At 52.4% G+C, this 22,542-nt stretch overlaps 1 protein-coding gene across 2 annotated transcripts in view; it reads right to left on the bottom strand.

Annotated features, from left to right (window-relative positions):
• Positions 1-410: 410 nt before the first annotated feature.
• The window catches only part of FAM83F (family with sequence similarity 83 member F), a 28,771-nt gene continuing 6,639 nt past the window's right edge, over positions 411-22,542 (bottom strand). Inside the window, exons 2-6 of one of the 2 annotated variants that reach the window (XM_033116206.1) lie at positions 9,567-9,734; positions 8,932-9,053; positions 7,852-7,963; positions 7,281-7,584; positions 411-925 (exon numbers count right to left, since the gene is read on the bottom strand). In XM_033116206.1, coding sequence (XP_032972097.1) covers positions 876-925; positions 7,281-7,584; positions 7,852-7,963; positions 8,932-9,053; positions 9,567-9,734 — 756 coding nt within the window. In that variant the 3' untranslated portion in view covers positions 411-875. Of the gene's footprint in view, positions 926-7,280; positions 7,964-8,931; positions 9,054-9,566; positions 9,735-22,542 lie in introns of both variants that reach the window. The other variant, XM_033116205.1, reaches the window with a different exon arrangement.

A 22,542-nucleotide genomic window follows, 5' to 3' on the forward strand; every position in this document is an offset into this window, starting at 1 on the left:
CACACCACCTGAACCTACCTGTTGGCCAAGCTTTCTTTCCCTGCTGTGGACTGCAAATCAAGGCACATTACGGGGAGGGAGTGGCCCCAGGTAAAGGCACTAAAAGATCCCCCATACTGGTTGCAGCGGACAATAGCCAAAGAGGCCTAGACTCCTGTGGCGAAGAGCACCAAGATGGTGCAGAGTGAGGGAAAGGAGACCTTAGGACAAGGGCTCTCAAAGAGGTGTGTCAAGTCCGGCCACTGGCTTCCAGTGGCGGGGGGACGGCTTCCTTTCATCCCATTCCGAGTCTAGTGCAGGATCCTGCAGGGACCCAGCCAACAAGGCCACATCAACCAGCGTCCCAGCTATCCTAGCCTCTTCCACCTTGAGTTCAGAGGCCAGGGCAAGACTGGGTCCCTGGCTCAGAGCCGTCGTCTTCCCTTTTATTTCACCAAAACTGCCGCGGAGGACCAGAAGCACCAGGGAGCCCAGGGAAGGAGAAGTCAGGGGGCTGGGGCTGCCCTGGAGACCCCATCACATTAATGTATAAAAAGATATGGGCTCACCCCATCTGGGGCCCTGCAGGGCAAGGCTGGCCCAGTGGAGGGAGGGGGTCGGGCATAAAGGAGAGCAGACAATAGTCAAGCTTCCACTTCATGTAAACATAGAGTGACCCTGCCTGGTCACTGACGGTCTTGTGGAGGCGTGTGATTGTCGTGAGATACTGCAGACCCTCACAGCTGGGATGCAGGGTCTCTGGGCCAGGACGGAGGCTGCTGGGTAAGGAGGCCAGCAGGGCTCTGATGTGCAAACGGGTGCAGGGTTTGACCTGTATTCTCCCCAGGACAGGACAGCGGGGCATCCAGGGGTCCTGCCCACTGCAGGCCCGCGGCTCAGGAAATCACGCAATTGCTGGTCTTGGCAGGACTGGGACTTGTTTTACCTGTGGAGACAAGGGACACAGGCAGGGGAGGACTTAAGTGCAGCGCTCGGGGGACTTGCCTCCAGCCCCCCTCTCCTGTGCACCGCCCACACCCCAATTTGGGGCTGGGGTCACTGTCTCCCTCCCAAGCTGCTGATCTGGAAACAGGTCAGTAGGGCACCCAGGAAAGCAAAAGGAAAGATTCTTCTGTCCTGGCCGCCTCAGCAAGACCACCACTGGTGGGGACATGCAGGGGTTTGCCCTCTCCTGACCTCAGAGGGATGGGGGGAAGGATCCAGACCCCAAATCAACACCCACAATTAATGACTTCTCAGTCTTGCCAAGAGGCAGTTCCCCTGCAGCTATGCAGCCTCACAGCCTACAAAGCACAACCACAGTCGTTCTCAGGTCATCCTCACCGGTGGCCGCGCTCTGACAAGGCATCATCAGCCCTGTCTTACAGCTGAGGACAGGGGGCCACCAGCTGATGGTGGCCAAGAGAACCTGATCTTCCAAATCCAATCATAGCTTCCTCCACCATGCAGGCTGCCTAGGTTGGAGGAGGAAAAGCTTGTGCCTCCGTAAGGTCAGTAGGCTGACCAGGAGCCAGGCACCATGGCAGGGACCACACGCTTAGGGAGACAGTGTAAATGGATGGAGGAAACACATTTCACTGAGAGGAAAGAAGAGGGGGAGAAAGCTGTGTCCCTCCAGGCCGGAGAAACACAGTTCTCTCTTCCCAGGCCCCTTCCATCCATTCCCACTTCCTTTATAATTCCTGGCAAAGGACAGTGGCTCCTTGAGTTGGATTCCTGCTCTCAGACCTATCGAGTGCAGGGGGAGCTACACGCTGACACCCTTGGCCTGCCAGGGCGGCGTCAGCCGTTGGACCCACGTCCTCCTGGCGTGCAAGCTGCCCTTCTCCCAGGCGGAAGCTGCTGAGTTATTTCCTGCCAGTTCCTTTCTAGACTGCGAAGTTCATCTCCCTCATGCTCACACCACCTTACCATACATATCACTTCAGCCGTGAATTTAATTAAGGTGGTGGCTGCCTCTTTTCCTGGGCTATTAGCAAGAGACACTAGACAAGCCCAACTGGGGACCCTTCCCCCTGCCCTGCTCTGTTAACCGATGCTTGGGACTTGCTACAAGTCCGGCGGAGCTCCTAGGAGGCTGTGCTGACAGCGTTTAGAGCTTAGAGGAGGTGGAAGGGGAGCCGATGACTGCGCGCTCCCCGCCCTGCAGGTTCCAAGGGTCAAGGAGCTGGATCCTCTTCCTCTGTGGTGCTGTGGCTGCCTCCAGGGCAGCTCTGAAGTGATTACATTCTGCGGTCCCACAGTCCCCTTCCTGCTGCAATGGACACGACCGTCCCCACTTTCCCCACTTCCTCTCCTTAGTCGCTCTTTTTATTTGCTTGGCCCACTGAGCAGACGCCAGTTTCTCCCCAGAGGCAGCAGCATTTTGAAGGCAGGTAAGTGAAAGTGGCTCCGCCTGAGGCTGGGGTGTCAGAGGAGCCTACTTCCTAAGCCTGCGCACCCAGAGAAGCTAAGGCAGGATGAAAGCATGGGGAGACCCTTTCTACTCAGAATTCATGTCCATGCCTCTGGCAGACAAACCCTGTTAGGAGAAACTCTGTGTTTCGTCATTCCTTCAGGGCACAGGGATGGAACCCACCACTGTGGGTGTTCGGCAAGACGCTGAGGCGAATCAGACCTGCTCAGATTAACAGGAAAGAATCTAGGAACAGCAAAAATATTTTTTTTATGAAGTACGTGTAGCAAGGGTGCCCAGAGGAGGCTTATGAGAAAGTCAAACTTCAAAGGGAGGTCACACAGGAGTGAGGCTGAAAATAGGGTGGGAAGTGGGAAGAGACAGTGAAGGGGGGGCGGGGGAGGGCATGACCTGGGGCAGGGAGAGAGGTAGGTGGGGACACTGACATAGACAGCGAGGCAAGAACCTCCAGGTTTCAGGGCTTCACATTCCCCTTTTCTGGAAGAGTCATCCCTGAATGTCCACCCAGCTCTCTCCCTCTGGTCATTCAGGTCTCCACTCAAATGCCCCGTTGTCAGAGAGGACTTCCCCAGTCACCTTTTATGCAAGGGGCACTGCCCTCCCGGGCCTCTCTCTGCAGTATTCACTCCATAATGGCAGAGCCACTGCCGGTTTTGCTCACTGCTGTACAAGGAACCCAGAACAGTGCCCACACAGAGCAGACTGCAGAGACATGCATTTGTTGGATAAAATGAACGACAGCCAGTGGCAAGCTCCTTCAGGGAGGCGTAGCCACAACAGCAGTAATCGCAGCATCAACAGATGTTGATTGGGTGACATATGCACCGTCACTCATCCCTCATCCCGATAGTGACTAAGTCCTGGCTAGGCCTAGGAGAAACCAGAATGGCAAGGGGACTGTGACATCTGCCAATGAGAATAAGGACTCCTGCCTCTTCTCCAGAGCCAACTGGGATCAGTCCCTGGAAGGAGACTCACTCGGCTCCCTTTACCTGTGCTGTGTGACCGGGCCCCTGGCTGGTAATGGTGCTCAAGCTTATAACATCAAACTGCAGCCTCCAAACACCAGCTGGGACCTGACCCACACTCCTCAGGAGTGACACTGAATTTTGAAACTCTGCCTTGACTAAGACAGCTCTTGAGTAGACTTATCGTGGAACTGGGGGCCCCCAGGTCCCTTATGGAGCTCTGAACCCCAGAAGCCGGTCCCCAACCTTCCATCCTGGACAGAGGCCCAGATTTGCAGGAGAGAGATCCAAGACCTTTAGCCCCAGGGAGGACACAGGCAAGCCTGACGTCCCCAAGCCCAGGAGCCACATCACTGGAAGTCTGAGGACATTGCCAGCCAGGGTGTCCCATCCATGCATGAATCCGGGGAACCCAGGGGAGTTCTGGAAAAGCAACTGCCACCGGAATCACCTCCAAGATTCCGGTTAAAGAATCTCTTTCTTTTCCGGTGAAAGAATCTCCGGTGAAAGAATTTTCTTCTCCAAGACAAGAAAAACGCAGGCCCAGAGGACCTTGGGAGGTAGTGACCCAGAGGCACTCTGGAGCATAAATGACCACTCTCATCTTCCTGTCTGCTGGTGGGATAGCAGGGGGAGAATCAGTCACGTATTCAGGCCTCTGGCCCTTCCAGCCCTTAAAGATGTAGGGAAAGGGTACCAACTCTACTTTTCGGAGACAGCTTTAATGCTTTGTGCAAGGCCCTGGGAGGCAGGAGACCACGCTGCCTTTTCCTCACTGCGTGACCATGGACACAGGGGCTTGCCTCTTGTTTGTGAAATGATGTCATCAGACAGGGCGGTTGTGAGTTCTGTGTGAAAGCACTTAGCACCGTGTCTACCCAGCACATGCCAGGGACTCAGCAAAAGTCTGGGCCTTCCGTCTCTTAACTGTTCAAGAGTGTTGGCCATTTCTCAGTGATTTCCCTGGGGAGTTGGGAGGGGCTTCAGGACCACATCTGGGACGTCCTTCCCCAGCCTGGCAGCCCTGAGGGCAGGGCCTTGTCTGGGTATCACAGTAATCTGCTGCTCTGGGACCCCCTAGAGCAGGGCACTTGTTTAAAGTGCAGTTCCCTGAGCCCAGCCCTGCGGTCCAGACCCCTTACTGCATTTTAACAAGGCTCTCCAGTGACCGCTGTTCCCTGAGGTTGGGATTTCTGCCCCAGAGGGCCTGTCCCAAGCTCCAGGATAGATGCTCTGCAAAGGTGCTGAGCGCACCTAGCACAGGAGCAGGGGCTCAGCCCAGAGAAAATACCAGAAGGAAAAGGTGCTCAGCTTCCACCAGTAGAGGGGGCTGTGAGCTTTCAAACCACCAGTCAGCGGCAGCTGGATCCCAGCCCTACAGGAAGGAATTTCCGAAGGTTCTCCCAAGGACCAAAACCACACTTGGGTTTGCAAAAATGTGGCGTGGTGTTTGATAACTATGTTCTTATCAGGCAATTTTACAGGCTGTCAGTGTTTAGCTTTTCTACTTCTCGCTCTTGCACCTACACTGTCAATCAGCTTAAGCTTTCCCTTGACAAGAAGGCAGCAGAGACAGAAAGGACAGAGTCAGAATCAGAGCTTGAAAGGACCTCGGAATCCCTCCATGGCTCAACGCCCCCTCTTCTCGACCAGGAAACAGCCTGGGGAGGTGAAAGGATGTGTCCATGGTGTGGAGAGCAAGGTACTGGGAGCTGAGCTCTGTCGATGGCTGTTCTGGTAACGGTCTGAACGTTCACTGCAGGACAGGCAGCCTGAATGGGGGCCCTAAGGTAGCAGCAAAGTGAGGTCTTCCCAGACGACAGTTCCCAGCGCCAACTCTGGGGACCACCATGCTATCAGGAACACGACCCTCCGGCACACAGAGTCCTAGCTTCCTAGTGCCCGAGAGGAGGCACTAAGACAGCCTCGTTGGAGACCACGAAAAAGGGCCTTTGCGTACAGGAGTCCCTGCTTCTTGCCCTGCCTTTGAGGGGAGAGAGCAGCAGGGAGAGAGGTCTCCCTAGGGATTTGATTTTTAGGCCCTCAGGTAAGGGATGACCACTCAGGCGGGCAGAGGCAGTGCTGGTCAAGGCCACTCTGTGTTTCTTCTAAAGCGTGGAGGGGACCAGCGTGACCTCACTGGGCACTCCTCTGACCTTCTGACTTTATATGACTCTCGAGCTTGCTCTCCTCTCCTGCCCACTCTGGGTTCTGGGAGCTCGGGAGAGGAGCTTTCCAGGGCAGAGTCCAGGTTTGTGTGGCTGGCTCCTGGGTACCATGTGGAAACAGATACTGAGAGAGCAGCAGCAGTGGCAGCTTACGACTGTCCAAGCCATCTAAGCAGGAGAACCCGATGCTGAGAGACTCACAGAAGGCAGCAGGAAGGGACAAGACAATGGGCCTTTTGTTTCTATGGAAACAGCACCTCAGGGTGAGGGGCTGAAGGAAGAGAAAGCTTCCACTTCACCTCCATCAGGACTTGGGAAATGGCCCCCTCTGTGGTTGGGCTCACTCCTCCCCATCTCTTCCCTGCCAGATGTTCACCATGGCAACCCTTCCTCCAAACAAGAGGTGCAGAGCAGAGTAGCATCTGGTGTTGGGGGAGGCAGGGAGCCCAGAGGGAATGGGACCAGGACAGCCAGCCTTCCCTGACGGGACACAGGCTGGGGCCTGGGTTAGAGTCCTGGACCCAATACACTTACTATGCCCGGGGCCACTCAATTCACCTCTCTGAGCTTCCACCTGCCACTGCCTAGGTCATTGTGAGGGCCACGTGGGAGAGAAGGCACTCAGTGAAGGACCTGACACATGAAGGTGCTCAATAAATGCTTCCTGGCCAAACAGAGGCATACCACTGGTGCTTCTGCTCTGCACGGATTCACAGAGACTCCCAGCCTGTCCTGACTTGAAGAAGCCCAGGCTGAGTGTGTCAGCCTCTGTAGCAGGATGGCAGAAGCACTCCAGCCACTCACTCAGGGCAAAGCGGGGCTATGGGGAATGCAGGAGTCCTGGAAGTCCTCAGGCTGCCTGGGGCAAGACCTCAGGCCCAGTCATCACTACCTGGCCAGCCAGGGAGCCCAAGCTCACTGCAGCAAAGCCCCACAGCCACAGAGGGAGAACTCCCAACACGGAAACCCTTGCAACTCGGAGATGCGGATCTGAGTAAAGTACCAGCAGTAGCCCTGGCTGTCACCAGCAGCCTCTGGAAAGGCCATGCTGGAGACTGCTTCAGAGAAAGAGATAAAGGCCAGGACCTCTGGGGGATCCCAGAGAGACAGCAGAAAGATAACACTATCAGGAACAATCTCTCCCAGAGGCAAGCAGCGTGGCAAACACTACTTATCAAATAAACAACAGGGAGGAACCAAGTCAAACTGTTTACAACAGAAACAGGAAAAGTGTGTCAGGGCGTCAGTGGGGCACAGGTGAGGGTGGGGTGTGTTTGACCAGCTTAGATCCTGACCACAAGGAACAAGCTTTGCTAGAACAAGCCCCATACTCAGAGGCAGGGGTTGAGCCTTAGCCCTGCAACAACTCAGTTGCACTGTGCCTGTTTCTTCATTTACAAAGGGGAGACTTTCCAAGCCTGCAGCAGTAGTAATGGCAGCTCTCAGACTACACCATACCCAGCACTGTTCTCAGCAACTCATGTCCTCAGAACAGCTGGGCAGTGCAGGCATCCTTCTCCCCTTTTAGAGAAGAGGAAATGGAAACTCAGACCTGCGGTGGCTGGCCCAAAGCCGAGCAGAGTGGGACCTGAGGACTGTCGGACCCCAGAGAGCTCTGCTCTCTCCATGCAAGCAGCGGCCTTTCTGCAGGGGAGGCAAAGCTCACCGATCAGGGCCAGAGGCCTGGGGAGCCCTGGGCCTGAGCGCTGGGGGGAGCAGGACACTCACCTGAGACGTTGCCACTGGAGCCGTCGCTGGGCCTCTTCCCCGTCGTCAACTTCACTTCAGCAGGGCTCTGGGTGGGCACGGAGCCGGTCACGCCGCGGGGCGCTGCTGGCCTTCTGGTCCGTCGACTGAACAACCTGTTGCTAAAGCGCTTGTCCTCCTTGGCCGGGGTGGCGTCCCCGTTGGCAGCTTCTCCCTTGCCATTTCGGTCAAGTGTCTCTCGGGGCTTCAGGTCCACGTGCAGGTGAGAGACCAACCTGACATCCTTCTGACTCAGCTCTCCCAAGGGCTCCACCGGGGGCAGCACCTGCGGCAGCGTGACCAGGTCATTCAGGAAGTTCTCCAGGCGCCGGGCTGACTCACCACCTCCGCTGCTCTCCTCCTGCCCTACTGGGTTGCTGCCAGCCTCCCGCTGCTGCCGGGCGGCCCAGCGCATCATCTCCCCGGGCGGGGGACGGCTGCTGGACACCAGGGCATACTTGGGGTTGATAAGCTTGCGTGCCACGGTGGAGGAGTAGTTAAAGCCGAACCTGCCTGCCCCTCCTCCCAGGCCCAGCTGCTGGTTCAAGTTCACCTCGTCGGAGATGGCGTACAGCTCCCGGAATTCAACATCAAAGGGCTCCACGTTCTGCCCTGTCAGGAGGAGGAGAAGGTTCCTGTCTATGTGGGAGGAACTCCAGGTGAACCTGGGAAGATGGGGACAGAAAAGCAAGACACATGTATCCAGGCCGACGGCCTCGCCCTGCCAGCAGCCCCTCAGCAAGGCCAACTCAATATCCTACTGCCCCCCACCCCAGGATGATCTACCAAGGCCAGACGCCTTGCTGCCCCTGGGAAGGCACCTCCTGGCCTTTGTGCTGGGGTGCTGTCCCTCCACTGACCCCAATCCCCCGTTTTTCCCCAGGTCTTGGCCTCAATTGCGGAAAGCAGATAGTGGGTGAAAGACAAGGACATGAGATGCCAGGCCTGCTTTCTACCCTGTACAATCAGAGTTATTGTGAGGCTCACGCGAAATAACGTGTATAAAACATTCAGCTCAGTAGCTGGCACAACATACATGTGTAATAAGTAGTTACTACAGTTCCTACTATTGTAAATATCATTCCATTCCCTATTGGCTCTTCCCTGAATTTTCTAGGGCACTTGGTTTCTGCAAAACCCCGTACTTGAACCATGTAAGAGGAGTTGCGCCACTTATTGTTTCAGGTGCCCAGGTCTCTTTTCCGCACCTAGATTTTACTTTGTAAAGGAGAGACGCTACACAGATACAGTCTCTCATGTTCCTGGTAACTGAGTTCTGAATCAGAATTTGGGAGACCGTCCTTCCATGCCACACCCTCAGCTTTCTGTCCCAGATCTGGGACATTCTGCTTCCGGCTTGTCCCACCTAACAACTAGCCTCAAAATGCAACCATTTGCTGTGGACCATGAAAGGCAAGCTGTGCTTAATGTCCTGTAAGAACTGACTCTCTTTCTGGAATGATCCAGTAGCTACAAAATTCAAGGGCAGGGACTGGCCAGAGGCTCTGCTTTACCGTCGGATCAGATCTTACCTCTTATACTCGAGGCTCCAGTCCAGCATCTACCTGAACAGGAACATTCATTACCATGAAAAAAGGCCACCTGGGCCCTTCCCTGACCTGGCCCATCTCACCTGTAAGATCCAGTGGCTACTTTTTCACCATCTACCATTAAGAACTTTGACGACAGGGTCCCCTTGACCTTCCCCATGGGCATAGAGAAGCCAACGCCCGTCACGGAGCGGACACGGATGTTCTGTGAGCAGAAGAGAAAGGCACTGTCACTGAGGTTGGGGCCTGCAAGGCTCTGAGCCAGGTCTCTGTGCGGTTAGAGGGGGAGCCCTCTCGTCCCTGAGATCCTGCCTGCTGGCTCCTGTCAGCACTAGACTCCACTGCCTATAGCCTTACAGGGAGAACCCCACTTAGAGTGCAGAAGGAAGTCAGGAAATCTTGCTTTGGGTGTGGACAAGCTCAGGGTGGTTCCTGCCTGCTCCCAAAGCTCCCCAGAGGAGAAGCACAGCCTGACAGTGACTGCAGGCTGAGCACCCCAGGACTGGCCCAGAGCTGCCTCCTTAGGCTCAGCAGCCTTGGGACAAAATATAAGCTGGGAGTATGATTCAGGGTTATCAGTTCACAAGGCCAGGTTTCAGACAGAAGGAAAGGGGTTGAGGTATGAGTCCGTGAACTGGGCGGGGGCAGGGAAAGGGGCAGAGGCAGTCTCTGTCTCGTCTCCTGCCACCCCCCCAGCCCCCACAGTGGTACAACGTACCCGGATGCGGAACTCATTGAGTTCCAGGCCCCGACACATCTCCAGGAAACACTTCACGCCTGCCTCGTCCAGGATGATGTACACAGGGACCCAGCGCTTGCAGGCGGCATCCACAATGTCTTGGAAGATGTCGCCATCGGTGAAGAGGTCCATGACCACAGCGATGACCTGGATGGGGAGGGGCCCATGGGGAGTGAGGCACACGGTGACCACACACCTACAGAAAAGTCAAAACCCCATCTGCACCTCTCCTGGCTTCTCCATATCCCCACCCTCCTCTGAGCACGTCTGTGCCCAGGAGATGGGCTGTGGGCCCTGGGAAACGCTGGAGGGTGCAGGCCATCCAGACAATCCCTCTCTGCCCACCCGGAGGGTTTTCCAGCAGCTCTTCAGAAGCTGTACCAGGGAGAACTAGGAGGCTGAGGACAGCTGGTGCCCTAAGGAGACAAAGAGGCTCGAGAAGATACAATCACCAATCACCGAGATGCATGGAATGGACTTATTTCCACAAGCGCAGATCTGCTCAAACGCCACTTTCTCTGCGTGGGCTTTGATCTCCCTGGAGCTTCCCTAAGAGCAAAGCCCTGTGCTTTCCAGGCAGTGCTCCAGCAAGCTCGGGCTCCCTGGCCTCAGGTGTCCAGGACATCCCACTCCATCCTCACATCCTTGCTTTCCAAAAGTCGGTCCTGATTATCCATGCTGGAAGGCGCGGCCTTTTGCAGCCTGAGGTACATCTGCCTTCCTGACCTTAGCTTCCTCCATTTTCCTACACAAACCTTCCTCTGCTCCGTGCAAGGGTTTTCTTGTTGGTCCCAAGTACTGTGTACGTGGTACAGAGTAAAGGGCGTGCTTTGGGGGGCGGGGGGGATGTCACAGAGATCTGGTTATGACCATTTTCCATTTATGTGACCTTTGACAAGTCACTTAATCTTAATGGGCCTCTGTTTCCTTATCTGTACTTTGCGGAGATACCCTGTACTTTCCCCATTGGGATTAGAGATGACATCTGTGAAGCATCAAACATGATGCCTGGTATGGAATGAGTCCTCAGTAAACAGTAGCTGCTGTGTGGTCAGAGCATCTGCTGGTTCTGCTGGTTCGTGGTCACTGAAAGCCTGACCTCTGAAGTCAGGCAGACCAGGCCTGGGACACCACCTCACAGCTGACTCGCTAGAGCCCGTTTCCTTGGCAGCAAAGCGGAGCTAACATTAGCACCTATCTGTGAGGACTGAGAGAAACAAGCTGTGAAAGCACTTAGTGCCTGGCACTCCGAGCCAGGTAAGTACTACCCTCCATCTGCATCGCCATCACCACCATCACCTTCACACGTGTGCCCTACCACCACTAGTCCTGCCTCTAAAGAACCCCAACACCATTTACACAGTAATATTGAAGGCTCTTCTTAGCTCCTACATTTAATAATCATTCAGACACGTAACATTTATTGAGCCCCCGAGGCAGAGGGAGGATCTACAGAAAAATAAATTGTAATCCGGACCTTCAAGGGGTTAACCCAGTTGGAAAATAAGACATTTGCACAAAATAACTAAGACACAAGATAAAATGATATAAATGCCGTAAGAGATGCACAAATGGCAAGCGATGTGAGGTCAGGGTTGGGGTAGGAGGTAGGAGCGAAGACGAGAAGGGATGGAGGGAGAGAGATGGACTATTTCCAGCCAGGGGAGAACATGAAAGGCTTCAGCGAGGAGGCTGAAACCTGACGAATGGCAGCCTGAGGCAACATGAAAAATGAGCAGAGAGGAAAACCCAGCAGGGAAATGGGCAGGGCTGCCATGCACGGATACACAGGCTGTGCACTGCCCATGGGCACTGGGCTGAGGGGGGAGTGGGAACTGTGCCTAAGGAAGGCACACATTAGTCTAATCTGCACACAGGTGCCACATGGGCTAGCCGGGGTCTAGAAGGTGGGTGGGCATTTCAGGCAAAGAGCACAGCACAAACAAAGGCACAGAGGACAGGGATTAGCCTGCACTGGACACTTTGAATGTGCCTCATATTGTTCCACGTGCTTTAGGCAAATTTTCTAATTTGATCGTCACAATGAGGATTGTTATTCCCATTTTACAGATGACGAAGTAAATGCAAAAGGGGCAAAGTGACATGTTCAAAGTCACCAGCATGCAGCAGAGCAGGGACCTGAACTCAGGTCTGTCTCACTCCAGAGTCTTCATTTCACTGCATCATACTGGCTCACAGAGATGGGATAGCTGTTAAGGTATTTTAGAAACATCAAATAAAAAACTGACTTTTTAAAGAGACTAACCAAGATAGACAAACGTCTAGCAAGCCTGACAAAAAACAGAGGAGTTACAAATAAAATACTGAGTGAAAAAAGAGAAATAACTACAGACACATTTACTTTTTAAGAAATTCTTACTATTTAAGAAATAGTAAAAATGGTAAAAAGAATATTAGGACCTTTTACACATTGATGAATTTGAAAATAAAATGACACGGATAAGTCATTAAAAGTAAATTAAACATAATACAACATAATCAAGTAAGGCTTATCCTAGGGATGTAAAAATGATTCAATATGAAAATGTATCATTTTAATTTACAACATTTATGGGTCAAGGAGGGGAAATCATATATTATCTTAATGGGTTTTAAAAAGTATTTCATAACACTAGATCCCTATTTGTGATTAAGATTCTCAAAAAAACTAGGAATAGAAGGGACCTTCCTTAACTTGGTTAAAGCTATCTACTAAAAACCCACCTGAGGCATACTTAACAGAGACACTTTAGATGCAATCCTTTTAAGTTTCAAACAAGTCAAAAACACTCATTATTAACACGGCTTTTTAAGAAAGTATTGGAGGTCCTGACCTGTGCAATAGGACAAGAAAGGAATTAAGAGATAGAAGGATTAGAAGAGACAAAACTATCACTATTTGAGATAATATTTTAATAGAAAACCCAGTAGAATGCAGGGAAAAACTATTAGAATTAATAGGAGAATTCAGCAAGATTGTCAGATACATGAAAAACTTGCAAAAACCTATAGCATTCTTCTACTACAGCAATAACCAACTAAAAAAAAGTAGAAAATAAGATCCATTCAAAATTACAATTAAAGCACATAGTATTAAGGAATTAATAACTTTATGGAGAAATTTATAAAACTGTATTAAAAGACCTTTTAAAATATGTGAATGAAGAGATAAATCATAGTCATGGATAACATGACTTACTTAATAGTTTAAAAATCTAATTCTCCTCATACTAATAAAATCCAATGTAAGTCCACTGAAAGTTCAGTAAATTTTTTTGGAGCAACACAAATACTTTTAAGATGCGAGGAAGAATAAATATAACAGCTAAGTCAATTTTGAAAAAGAAAAGCTAAAAGGGGACACTTGTCCTACCAGACAGCGAGACATACTGCAGAGCTCTAGTAGTAAGAATTGTGGTACTGCGGTAGGAAGGAACTGACAAACAGACCCATGTAACAGAATGGAGAGGCCAAAAACATATGTACCTGCACATATATGTAAAACTTTAAGTCTGACAGAGGTAGAATCCCAGCTCAGTGTAGAAAGGATGCTGTTTAGTAGATGCTATTGGGACAACTGACTTACTATATATAAAAAAAATAAAGTGGATCCCTACATCACACCATATATAAAGGTGAATTTCAGGTAGGATAAATACCTACATATGAAAGATAAAGGAACTGATGAAATGTAGGAAAATATCTTCATGACATAGGTAAGAAAGGATTTCTTAAGATTCCAAATGCACAAATCATAAAGCAAGCAAAATTTTAAAAAGATGCATTTGACAAATTAGGGATTTTCTGTTCAAAGAAAGATGCTACAGACAAAGGTAACTGACAGGTGACAGGGAGAAGAGAATCTGCAATGTCTACAACCAGAAGGAATTAATAATGTACACAGGATTCCTGCAAATCGGCAAGAAAAAGACAGAAAGCTAATTAGAAAAATGGGCAAAGGATGTGGATAGGCAATTCCTAGAGGAGATACCTGTATAGCTAATAAGTGTATAAAGAGAAAAATTCAAATTAAAGCAAAGAAATGAAAAGGGAACACTTCCTTATTCACTGCTGGTGGGAGGAAGCGCTGAAGCAGCTATTCCTCACAGCAAGGGACAGAGCTTAGTGGATGTAAGGGTAGCAAAGAGTTTGCCACAATCTTTGATGGACATCTCTAGATGGCCATCTCTAGAAAAATGGGAATGAACGACGTGAGGAATGTACACGACAGAGCAGCCGACAGAAGAAGTGAACTACGTAGTTCCATATGCAGAACTTGGACAGTTCTTTCTAACGTGGATAGTTTGATTTAAAATGTCAGAGGGCACGATCTAGAGCCTAGTACCAAATATGTAAATAAAAGCACACTACATAAAATAACACTGCATGTTTTTCAAGGATACAGACATGTGCAAGGACACACACTGAATCCATTAGGTGGCTGCCTATGGAAGGAGACAGGAGAAAGAAGAAAGTAAAATAAGAGGGGCCTTCCATGGATTGATGAGGACCAGTGGACCATGAACTGAGATTCACAATCAGCTCTGCAGTTGAGGTCCAAAACAAACAAACAAACAAACAGGCAGTTGGCCTGGAACAGTAGGTATGGGGTAGGTAAGACGGGGTTGGGGCGGCTTCCGGGAACACGGTTTCCCAGGGTCTAGCCAGGCTCCTGATTTCTTATCTCCCAAGGGCTGTCTGAGGCCAGGTCCATCGTTTGCTCATTTCCTAACTCTCCAGTGTCCAGCTTAAAATCAACTATCAATATATTGCTGAGGGTTGCTTGGCTGGCTCTGGGAGGGGCTTCTGGTATTTATACTCTTCCTTTTGTTTTGTGAAAGAAAGAGCAAGCAGGGAGCCAACACCCTGCCCCCAACTGAGAAGGATGTTATGTGAGAGGATCACAAACTGGAGGGGAGAGAGGAGTCCTGAGGGCCCCCACTTTCAGACGGCTTGAGGTAGCCATCTGTGTCACTGCCAATTAAGCAGTGAAATAACTGTAGTAGGAGAAAAAAAAATCAATTGCTCGCTGACTCCTGCAATCTGGTTGTGGAGGAGAAGTGATAATTACCCTCCGCTTTGGTCTTGGAGGGCCCCGCTTGACATCCAGCGCCCGAGCCACTCCCTCTGCTGGGGTGTTTAATGTGCCATGTGAGCCTCCCGCCAAACCTACCTTCCAGGCTCCCTGCGTCAGTGGAAAATCGGGTTTTAAAAGAAGGACTCAGTGGCAGGCTCAGAACCCGGGGAGACAGATTTGGTCAGGAGAGAACAGTCGCCACCTCCGCCCTGTGGACAGGCTTCCTGTGTCCTTCACCCGCTTACCCACTGACGTGCGCACTGGGGAGAGGGGTAAATCCAAGGTGGCAGGAGTTGTGGGAAGCTGTGGCGGGCGCTGGCCGAGAGGCTCTGATGCTGTACCACTTCTCATCGGGTGTTTGCTTAGCTTCACATCTGCGGCTCTGCTATCCTGCCACAGTCCGGGGTGGGGGGTGGCAGGGGGGGCTAGGGAGCCTCAGGACTCCCCTGTCATTCACCTTTAATTAAACTGCCAGTTTTCCAATTCTCTTTCTCCACTCCTTAATTACCATTAGGTAACAACAATAAGAACAAGGACCCTACCTCCCCCACACACTCTATGGCAGCTCTGCTCAGGACAGCCTCGACTGGCACCCCTGCTGTGTTTGGATGACCGGCTGGCTCTCCACCCCTCAGAGCCTGTTCACCAGCCCCCCGCCCCCACACCTCCCCAATCAGCATCCTCTCAGTCATCTTGACAAGGAGCCCCAGTCCACTGGCCTCGTCCTTCTCCCCACTGACCAAATCCAATCGGTCACGGAGTCTAGCAGGTCCTACCCCCTCCACGGACCTTCTCTGGGTGTTCCCACTGCACGGCTGCCCTAGCTTGGGCCCCCGTCATTTTACAGAATTTCTGGAATAGCTTCCTCACTGGTCTCTCCTACCACATCTCTTTGTTCCAATTCATTCTCCACAGCAGCGATGCCCCAAAACCAGAGACTGATGAACCAGTGGGACCCACAGCCCTTAAGAGAGATCCAAACCCTGAAGGTGGCATTTGAAGGGCCTCCTTTCCAGCTTCATCTTGGGCCATCTCATCTCTGCCCCTCGTGTTCAGCTGTGCAGAATGACCTACAGTTACCCTAACATGGGGTTCCCAGCATTATTGGCCTTTGGGGGCCACTAACTGTTGTGGTGGGCTGTCCTTGCATTGCAGGATGTTTGGCAGCTAGTCAGTAGCATCACCCCAGTGGTGACAACCAAAAAATGCCTGTAGACATTAAGTGTCTCCTGGGGGGCAAAATTGCATCACCCCACACACACACACACACACACACACACACCTTTTGAGAACCACTACACATCAGACACTGGCAAGTCCTTTGGTTCCTACCCCTCCATACCTCTGTGAAACATCTATGCCTCTCTCAAGACTCAGCCAAGAACTTCCTGAACTTCTCTGCAGCCAGTCATGTTCACCACGGCCGGCTTCCTGCCCACATTGTATTCCAGGCAAATAACACAGCTCTTTGATGTATTGTAACATCTGCTGAATGGCTCCGTCCCTTACTGGGCTGCAGGTTCCTGGGTGGGGCTCCTGGGAGGCCCAGATCATCTGATTTCTCCCAGAATCTCCACCCTCAGGGGACACCTCAACACAATCAGCTCTCCCCTTTTGCTGAATGAATGCCTAAATGGAGGTTGTTTCATGTCTATTGTTTTATTCGTAGGGTACGGATGTAGCTTTGTAGTTATCTCTTTTATTTCATCAATGACAAGGCACTGGGGCGGAGATTTAAAAAAAAGAATGCTGGGCATGACTCCCGGTGAGGTGGGCTGTAAGGCAGAGGTGAAGTTCTTCCTTAAGGCGCCTTTTGGGACTGCTGCCTGAGCCCACAGCTCAAAGGTCTGGTGTCAGCCTCTGCTGCGTCTGCCTCAGATCCTGAAGGAGCAGTCGGCCCTTGAGTAGGGCAGTATTTAACCAAGGGGTAGGAGTCCACACCAAGGACAGGACTCAGGAGGCAGGCCTGCCGCTAACTCAGACAGCAAGTGCCTTTGTGCAAATTCCAAAGGGGCCCATCCTGCCTGTGATGGGACGCAAGCCAGCAAGCCAGCAAGTGGAACCGGGGCTGTATGTCAGCCCCCAAAAGCCCCTTGGCCGTGCCCACCTGCAGGGCCCAGCCTGCACCTCTGCACTTGGCCCCTGCACTGAAGGACATTCCAGACACTCGGAATCTCAGAGTGAGGAGGAAACAACAGCCAGAACCCGGCCCAGAGGCGGTTACCCAGCTGAGTCGTAGCGGAGGTGGGACTAAACACCCTAGTCCTGAGCTATCACCCGCGAGATGTGGTCACAGAAGGCTCTGGGGACAGATCCACTTTGGCTAGGCCCCCAGGCCCCCTCTGGTTACACAAAACCAGGGTGCATCGGTATTGCTGGACAACACCACCCGCTGCCTCACTGGCTTCCCCAGCGCTGCCTGCCAATGTGGAGCTTTAGAGATTGAGATGGGTGTAGCTGCTATTCCCGCAAAGATCCGCCCCTTTCTCACTCAGCTCCCACGTGGGGAAAAGCAAGAGGTCACAGGCCAGCCCTGCTCATCACAGGTCACTTCTTCCTGGGGAGGAAGGGAGTCTGGCCACCAGGCATAGGGGCAGGGGCGGTTCTAGTCCCTGCTTTCCCGCTGACTACCCACGGCAGCCTGGGGCCTGACTTTTAGCTCCCATGCCCCCGGGAAAGTTCAGATGAGATCATGCCCACAAAATGCCAGGGCAAAGATATGCAGTTATGAAGGACTATTAAATTCACTTGCTGCAAGTGAATGGGGCTAACTCCCTACGCCTTAACGCCTCAGGTCCCTCGGGGTAGGGACGGCAGCAGCTGGGCAAACTGGTCAAGCTGCCCCCTTCCAGAACAGCCATCTATCCGACAGCCCAGGGGAATCAGTTTGTCTGGGACCAGAGAGCAGTCGTTCCCGTTGCCATGGAGGGTAGTGCCAGGTGGGCAGCCAGCCTGCCTCTGGGTCAGTCATCTCCGACTGGAATGTCCTTCTTTGAGCTCCCCAAAGAGGGACCAAGGGCTACAGGGCAGTGGCTATCAAATGCCAGTGCATAAAAGACTCACCTGGAGTGGGGTGGGGTGTGCCTGCTGAATGCACACATCCAGGGCCCCATCCTCAGGGATTCTGATTCTGCAGCGTTGGGAAAATGCACTTTAACAGCACTGCCCACCCCCTCAGGTGCTCTGAACGCAGGAGGCGAATGGATCAGTCCCAGTGTTTGGGACAGAATATACTCTCTGGAAGCAGAGAGTCTTCCTGCTGGTGTGGCCTGGAGTGAGTTATTTAATCTAAGCCTCAGTTTCCTTCTTTTAAAACGGGGAGGTGACACCTTCGCAGGGCTGTTCTGAGCTTTAAATGAGACGATGGGGGCAGTGCAAGGAGCACAGTGCCGATGCCTCTTCTGTTCTCAGAGCCAAACCCAGAACAAAGGGCCATCACTTCAGAGGAGAGGGCGCAGGGGAAGGAGATAGCCAGTGTGGGGGCGCTGACCTCCCAGGGAATCCACAGCCACAGCGACCGCCAGTGCAGACATCAAGGTGGAGATGTTTTCCCTTTGCTCAATTCGAGGCCCAACAGGCCCGGCTCGGGGTGCTGATTAAAGCCCAGGCAACACTACACTCCCAGAAAGGTCAAAACTTGAACTAATTGAGGGGAAGGGCAGCCCAATTAAGGGCAGTGAAGTCTGTAAGATGCACTGTTTCTCCAGCAGTGACGGGCATCTACACCCGCGCCCTGGAAACCTGCTGCCAGAGTGGAAAGTGCCTGCAGGTAGCACAAACCTGTGCTGCCGGAGGATGGGAACGATTCATCCCTGGGGGTGAGGGTGGGCTCTCAGGGCTCTGGGGACACCCAAAGACTTGCTTTTGTCTTCGAGGCTGTGTGTAACAGGCCCCATCTGAAACATCACAATTTCTGCACCAGTCGGGGGTGATCCCCATAGTTCAAGAACTGCAGTGGGGAAAGCAGAGACTTTGGAGTCAGGGGTCCCACAGTCTGTGAGACTAGGCGTTACTTAACCCCTCTGAATTCCACCTGAAAAAAGAGCCTGCCTCATGGGTCTGGAAAGGAGGCAAAGACATGCAGTGATACCCAGACAGAATCTGGTGAGGTGCCTGCCGGATGGCAGAGCCCTGCCTTCCTCCCTCACAGTGTCTGGCACACAGTAGGCCCACAGCATCGCTTGATAGGGTACTAGTTTCCCCGTCCTCATCATGCTCCCTCTTGGCAGGTGGATCCAGTAACACACCCCTTAACATGCTGCTCCCCAGCTCTAACACTCTGGCCCCCCACTTCCTACAAATCAAGCCCTCTTGGTGGCCAACGACCCTCCTAGTGCTTCCAACCCACTCCCTCCCCTGACAATAAACACTCTTTGTTCTCCAAACACACCCTCAGGCTCAGCCCCTGTGTCACCACTATCCCTATGGGGATGCAGGTCCCTGTCTCACTCTCCCCTGAGGCAGTCCTGGGACCACTCTGTCCCCGGCCCCCAGGGCAGTGTGTGTCCCTCCCAGGATGCTTGTGTCTGAGCACTTGGGGGGAGGGCTGGAGGACAGAGACCTGTCATTCCTCCCAGCACAGGGCCTGACTGGCAGGAACTGCTCTAAACAGAATCCCTTTGCAGGGGAGGCCTCCCTCGGGCAGCTGAGGAAGCAGCTTGGACCAGAGCCCGGGCCGGCCGATCAATAGGGCAGAGCCAAGACCAATGGGGTCCTGTCCTCGGCTTGGAGGCCAGGCTCCCCCCCTTCCCCAAGCAGGGCATCTGTGCTTTGTCAGCTGAGACATCCCAGCTGCCTGTAGCCATGTTACATTGTTTCAGGTTCACTAACTAGACAGTCAGTAAACACCAGCCCCCTTGCTGCCCAATTAATTTCGCCCAGCCAGGCCACTGCCTGTCCCAGACCCCTGTGCAGGCCCTGTTCCTGACACTTTGGGTCATGTCTCCCTGCCATGAGCCTCACTGGGGCTCATTCCCTGTTGATCCGGACCCTATAAGGTTGTCACCCTTCACACCCTTACCCCAAACTAGGTTGATAAAGGAGACATACAAAGGAGACCCACGCTGGCTCTCCAGAGAAAGAGACCAGATGACGTGAGGCCAGGTTGACTAATTCAGCCGTGAAGAACTACATGTGACTCGCCAGGGAGCGAGCAATTCTTTGTAAGACCCTAGGCCAGCTTTTCCCTGCCCCACGTGCTCCTGGGACGACTTCCCCTGCACTAAGTTGATGTTAATTAGTGAAAATTATCTAATGCAAGCTCATTTTAACATTAGCTTAAAGCTAAACATAATTAGAAAGATAAATCAGTTGCTAAAAAAAAAATCCAATGAAGATACACAAACGATTCTTTCTTAGGATCACCCTGCTGGTTTGGGTTACTGGCCTGGGGCTCTGAGCCCCCCCATAAAATACATGGGCAGAGACGCCAGGACTCAAAAAGTACCTGTCAACGTATTTCTTGATGGATACATCAGGGCAAGATAACTGCAGCTGACAGTTGCAAGGATAACTTTGTGGCCACCGCCAGAGTAATGATACCTGGGAGGGCTTCCCAAGAGGGGCAAGTGCAGAGCTCAGGGAGGGGTGCAGCTGGGGAAGGTGGATAGGAGGGCGTTGGGGTGAAGAGAACAGTGAGTGAATCCATGTGCTCCTGGGCCCACAGCCTTGTACAGTCTGGCCCTCCGCCCGCCCTCCCCATCCAAACCAGCTGCTTCAGCTGTCAATTCCTCGGGGCCTCTGCTCCCCTGGAGCTCGGTGGGACTCATCTCAGTTCCCATTCAGCTTCACTATTTACCAGCAAAGTGGCCTGATCCCCTCTGACCCTCTATTTTCTCATCTGTAAAATGGAAAGTTGCTGGATTGTTGTGAAAATTTAATGAAATAATATATTCTAAAAGGGCTGGCACACGTCTGGCAGTAAGTGCTCAGAAATAATAGGTAGCAGCCCACCCCCAACTGCACTGCCATTTTTTAGGTACCACGTTAGACTTAAGGGCAGGGTCCACTTTTCATTCATCTGTATATTTCTGGAACCTGGAACATAGTAGGTCCTCAGAAAACCATGTTGAGTGATTCAGCAAATGTGGGGAATCTCTGGAAACCCTCCTGGGAGTAGGAGTTAAGGACACTCACAGTCTGTCCTCTAAGAGCCACCAAAAGGGAAAGAGCCCTGGTCCCCGCCCCCACCCCAACCATCTGCTGGCTCCCTGCTAGAAAACAGAACAAAAAGGACATTTATATGGAGCCTCCCACGTGCCCAGCCAGTACTGTGAGGGGCCCAACAGAATGATGACCACCAAACAAGCTATGCCAGGATGAGCCTATAGATTTCTGGAAACTCAGAGCAGAGAGACTAATAATCAGAAACGCTCTCTTCCAGGGCAAAGATTCTGGGATCATTAGCAAGTCCACAGACTCCGAGGATTTCAGAGGAGAAAGAAAACGGGGGAAGGTGGCTACAGTTGACTGCTCATGGTGAGGGGGGGTGGGGGGTGGGAGTGGGAGGTGGGGGGAATGGGGGTGGTGGTGAGCTGTCATGAGGGCAGGAGGGGGAGGAGCAGGGATCCCTGAGTGACTCAGCCTGTGGCTGGGGGAGCTCAGGACAGCGCCAGGAGCAGAGGCAGGCAGGCAGCCAGGCCCCACCTCGGGCTTGTCTGTTCTCTGCCCTGCTCCCCCCAACCCCCTGGAAGCTTGCCCCAGAACAGGCCCTGCCTTGAACACTCTGAGAAAAGGGAGGTGGATCTGGCCAGCAGCCAAGGGGAGGCAGCATCTTTGGGGGTGAGAACATGGAGGGATGGGGGGTGCTGCTGGCTGGGAATCCATCAAGGTCTCAGCTTGTCAGCGAGGGCACAAGACCCATGGGCCAGAAGGTGGCCGTTAAGAGGACAATATAGGTACCTGGAAGCTACCTACACCCCGCTTCCCAGTGACACCTGCCCCAGCTTGAGGCAGCAAGAACCCTCCCCCAACTCACAGATCAGAGCAGCTAGCAGTTGTGTACTTGCTCGTCTCCAACACTAACTAGTCTGTGAGCTTCCCAGGGCTTGGCTAGCAACAAATATACTTTGTTTCTGGAAGCTTTAGAGGGAAGAGTTGGCCCCAGGGGGCAATTCCCAAAGGTAACCTACATTTGTAGCAGAAGGATAGCCTTGACCTCAGGCATGCGTGGAATCCCTACTGGCCTCTTATTAGTAATGTTACCTTGTGCTTTCCTTAGGCCTCCGGGAAACACCATTTCCCATGCAAGGTGCCAAGAATTGGATTAATTAAAAGAAATAACATGTATAGCACCTATCTTTTGATGTTAGTCCCTCTTAATAGAAATCCCTTTTATCTATATACATTACTTATCTTTTTGGAAGTGCTGTCTCATAGTCTTGCACTAGAATCTCAGAGCAGTCTTGTAAGCAAGAAGGCAAGAATTATCCTGTTACAGATGTAGAGATGGAGGCCCACCAAGGTCAAATGATTTGCCCAAGGTCACCCGGTGGGCAAGGAAACGACAGCCAGAGCAAGGACGTAGACAGCAGGCTCTAGTTCCCAGCGGTGTACTCCTCCACCAGGCAGTGGCATGACCTGCTGAGACCACTGTCCTGCAGACCAGGCTACGCTGCTCTTGACACCAAAAGAAGATCATGAAGAAGGCACCGGCTGACTGAGGCCCCATCTTCTACTTTTGAACGCCCTGGGAAATACCCGTCCTCAGAGTTTCAGGGACCCAAAGTATCACATTTCAGAGGAAACAAGCCTAGCTTTCCCTCTCCTCCAGACAGACAAACAGCCTGTCCCTCCCTGTCACATCCACCTCCTTGTGAAAGCTTAACTCGTGGGGAGTCTTTCCAGACTGCCCTTGGGCTCTTTGGGCTGGGCCCGTGT

This window comes from Rhinolophus ferrumequinum, chromosome 10 (genome assembly GCF_004115265.2).
Source record: "Rhinolophus ferrumequinum isolate MPI-CBG mRhiFer1 chromosome 10, mRhiFer1_v1.p, whole genome shotgun sequence".
In the NCBI taxonomy this organism is placed as follows: domain Eukaryota; kingdom Metazoa; phylum Chordata; class Mammalia; order Chiroptera; family Rhinolophidae; genus Rhinolophus; species Rhinolophus ferrumequinum.